At 40.6% G+C, this 2,843-nt stretch overlaps 1 protein-coding gene across 1 annotated transcript; it reads right to left on the bottom strand.

The window, feature by feature from the left end:
* Positions 1-317: 317 nt before the first annotated feature.
* MC2R (melanocortin 2 receptor) lies at positions 318-1,238 on the bottom strand. Its single transcript, XM_043559402.1, has one exon. The coding sequence runs from the start codon at positions 1,218-1,220 to the stop codon at positions 327-329; it is 894 nt and encodes a 297-aa protein (XP_043415337.1). The 5' UTR covers positions 1,221-1,238; the 3' UTR covers positions 318-326.
* Between the last annotated feature and the right edge of the window lie 1,605 nt (positions 1,239-2,843).

The raw sequence follows: 2,843 nt of genomic DNA, 5'->3' as shown, positions 1-2,843 counted from the left end.
GGCCACCCCAGAAACAGACTTGATAGATAGCTATAGAAGAACAAGTTTTTGCCTTAGTGCAAAGCTCTCAAATTTGTACTACTGTCTGTGCTTTGTATTCTGTACATTTTTTTAATATACTATTTTATCTCCTTAGTTATAAAAGTTGTACTTACAAGACTTCACATAGGGTTAAGCTATTACAAACACTAGTCTGTGGGATAATCCTCATGCACATTAGGGAAGGAAAGGACAGTTGGAAAGCATTAGCATTTGTTGGTATGTCATGATATTCTGTCCCTTGACAATATTATCTCCATGGTTTCTAAAATCAGGGACTAATAATTCTACCAGTACTTGCTACAGAGGATCATCTTTTTAAATGCATCCCTGAGCTCTTGGCTCCGGAAGGCATATATAAAGGGGTCAATGACTGCATTGCACATGATCAACATGCCATTCACCTGGAAGAGGGACATGTAGCAGGCACAGTAAGGGTTATTTGGGCAAAACGTCATTAACAGGATGTGAAGGACAAAGGGGGCCCAACAGAAGATGAAGACCCCAAGTAGGATGGTCAGTGTGATGGCCCCTTTCATGTTGGCTCTGGGAAGGGTCAAGATCTTCCTGGCATGGGACCGAGCAAGCAAAAACATGTGCACATAGAGGCACAGGATAAAGACCAACATCAGAGGAAATAGCGATGTGAAGGTGATCACTGTGGGGATGTGATGGGAGAAGATCACCATGGTAATGGCGCTGCCTGTGCAGCTCGCCCAGATGACCATCAGGACGACAATGGCACGGCGCATGGTCACAATGCTGTGGTACTGTAGAGCATGGAAGATTGTGAGGTAGCGGTCAACAGCTATCACAGACAGGCTGAAAATGGAGCCAAGGAGGGAGAGGATAAACAGGGAGTCGATGATGTCATCTGCTGTGGTTTCAAAATTACCACGAGGCTTGAGATAACCCATGTTTCTGAACATGATCAGGATATTTTCCAGGATCTTATATAGGCTGCCCAACATATCAGAAATGGCCAAGCTGCAAATGAAAAAGTACATGGGTGACTGAAGATTCTTATTCTTCATCACAGCCAGAAGGACCATCAGATTTTCCAAAACTCCGATGATGGATATTGTGAAAAATATCTCTTCTGGCAAAACCACATGAGGGCAGTCTGAATTATTTCTTGTTGTGTCATTGATGTTTTCATATAGATTGATAATATGCTTCATTTCTCCTGCTAGTGGTTAAGACAGGGGTGTTACTTGGACCAGACAGAAAACTTGACTGATTCTTCAGAATCTTTTCTTCTTTGGAGTACTTGTTGGAGGTACAAGGTAAAACCACCTGACCACCTAAAGAATATACAGCAACATTAGTTGCAAAATACTCTACAAAGTAAAAACTAAGTCACATTTTCTTTCAGAAAGCTCTATTGCTTCAACGAAATACGATGGTGTAGTAATTTTAAAAAAGCAATTTTCTGGACCCTCATATTAACTTCTCTATGAAAAAAATCTTTAGTGGAATTTTAAGCCCAGAGATAAAAATAATCATCCTTTGTCATCTGTCCTTTCCATTCCCCACCTTTATCATGAATCCAACTGTGTGTGAGAAAAATTAAAATAAGAAAATAAGTAAAAAAAATGAAAGCCATGTGTAGAAACAGGAAAGCACATAACTACCCTTCTTTGATTTGGAGGTAGTGGATGGATTCAATGAATTAATGAGATGTTTAGGTTCTTTCTATTCCACTGTTTGTCTTTCTGGGTCACTGACTGACCCTACAACTTATGGGGTAATGGCAAGAGTATTGATGTGTCATCCCCAAAACTGACTATGAAAATGTGTTATTACTTCCATTTCAAAGGTAGAACTCACAGGAGTGGTAGTTCTAGAGACTCCCAATATTTTCAAGGTGTTGGAAGTGAATTATGACAGCAGAAGGGTTCAATTTCCCTTAATTAGAAAGGGCTGAGTAGATAGATAATAGTTGAATGATTTTGAGAAGTCTGCTTCTGGTGAGAGCTTGTGGAATTTTTACTGATTTAGTTTTCAGATAGTTGGACACAGGTAGTTTTATGAAATGTATAAAATTTGCCTTCGCCAAGATGATGGTTTTAAAAGTCACAGATTCTTTATACTTTCCCCCTCAAGAAGTGGAGCTTAATTCCCCTTCACCTGAGTATGTAGGAAGCCACCTGCCATATTGTAAGGTTGTCCTGGGGAAAGTAAATCTAGGAGTGTAGCATTTGATCAAAAGTCTGCAAGGCACACATTACTATATTACAGTAAGATTTCTCCTGGAAAGGAATTAATTTCCTTACAACGGACTGAAGTCATAGGTCATGTATTAAGGTGGAAGTTTATGAATTAGGTAAGTCAATGTTAAGAAAGATGTGGAGTGGCAGTTGGTAGCAACTGATAGGGTTCTGCCTAGGCTGATCAATTTGTCTCTGTTTGCCTAGGGCTGAGAGGCAAGTATCAGGCTTCTCCCTTAGCCCCAGGCAAACCAACATGATTAGTCACTCTAGTTCCACCTACTTAGGTCCAGGGAAGTCTGTAAGTTGTCAGTGTGCACTCAAGTGTCCACACGTGTTCAGGAGGATGGGGTGAATAATGGTTAATTTTATGTGTCAACTTGACTGGGCCCTATATTAGGTCAAACATTCTTGGTGTGTCTGTGAAGGTGTTTTGGGGTGAGATTAACACTTCAATCAGTATATTGATTAAAGCAAGTTGCCTTCTCCACCAGGCCTAATTCAATCTGTTGAAGGGCTGAGTAGAATAAAAAGCCTCCAATGAGTGAGGGGGAGCTCCTTCTACCTGCTGCTGAGATGGGCGTTGGTCTTTTC

The sequence above is a fragment of the Prionailurus bengalensis genome, chromosome D3 (assembly GCF_016509475.1).
Source record: "Prionailurus bengalensis isolate Pbe53 chromosome D3, Fcat_Pben_1.1_paternal_pri, whole genome shotgun sequence".
Classification (NCBI taxonomy): Eukaryota; Metazoa; Chordata; class Mammalia; order Carnivora; family Felidae; genus Prionailurus; species Prionailurus bengalensis.
The sequence above is the reverse complement of the archived record's forward strand: the minus strand, read 5'-3'. Positions and strand labels throughout refer to the sequence as shown.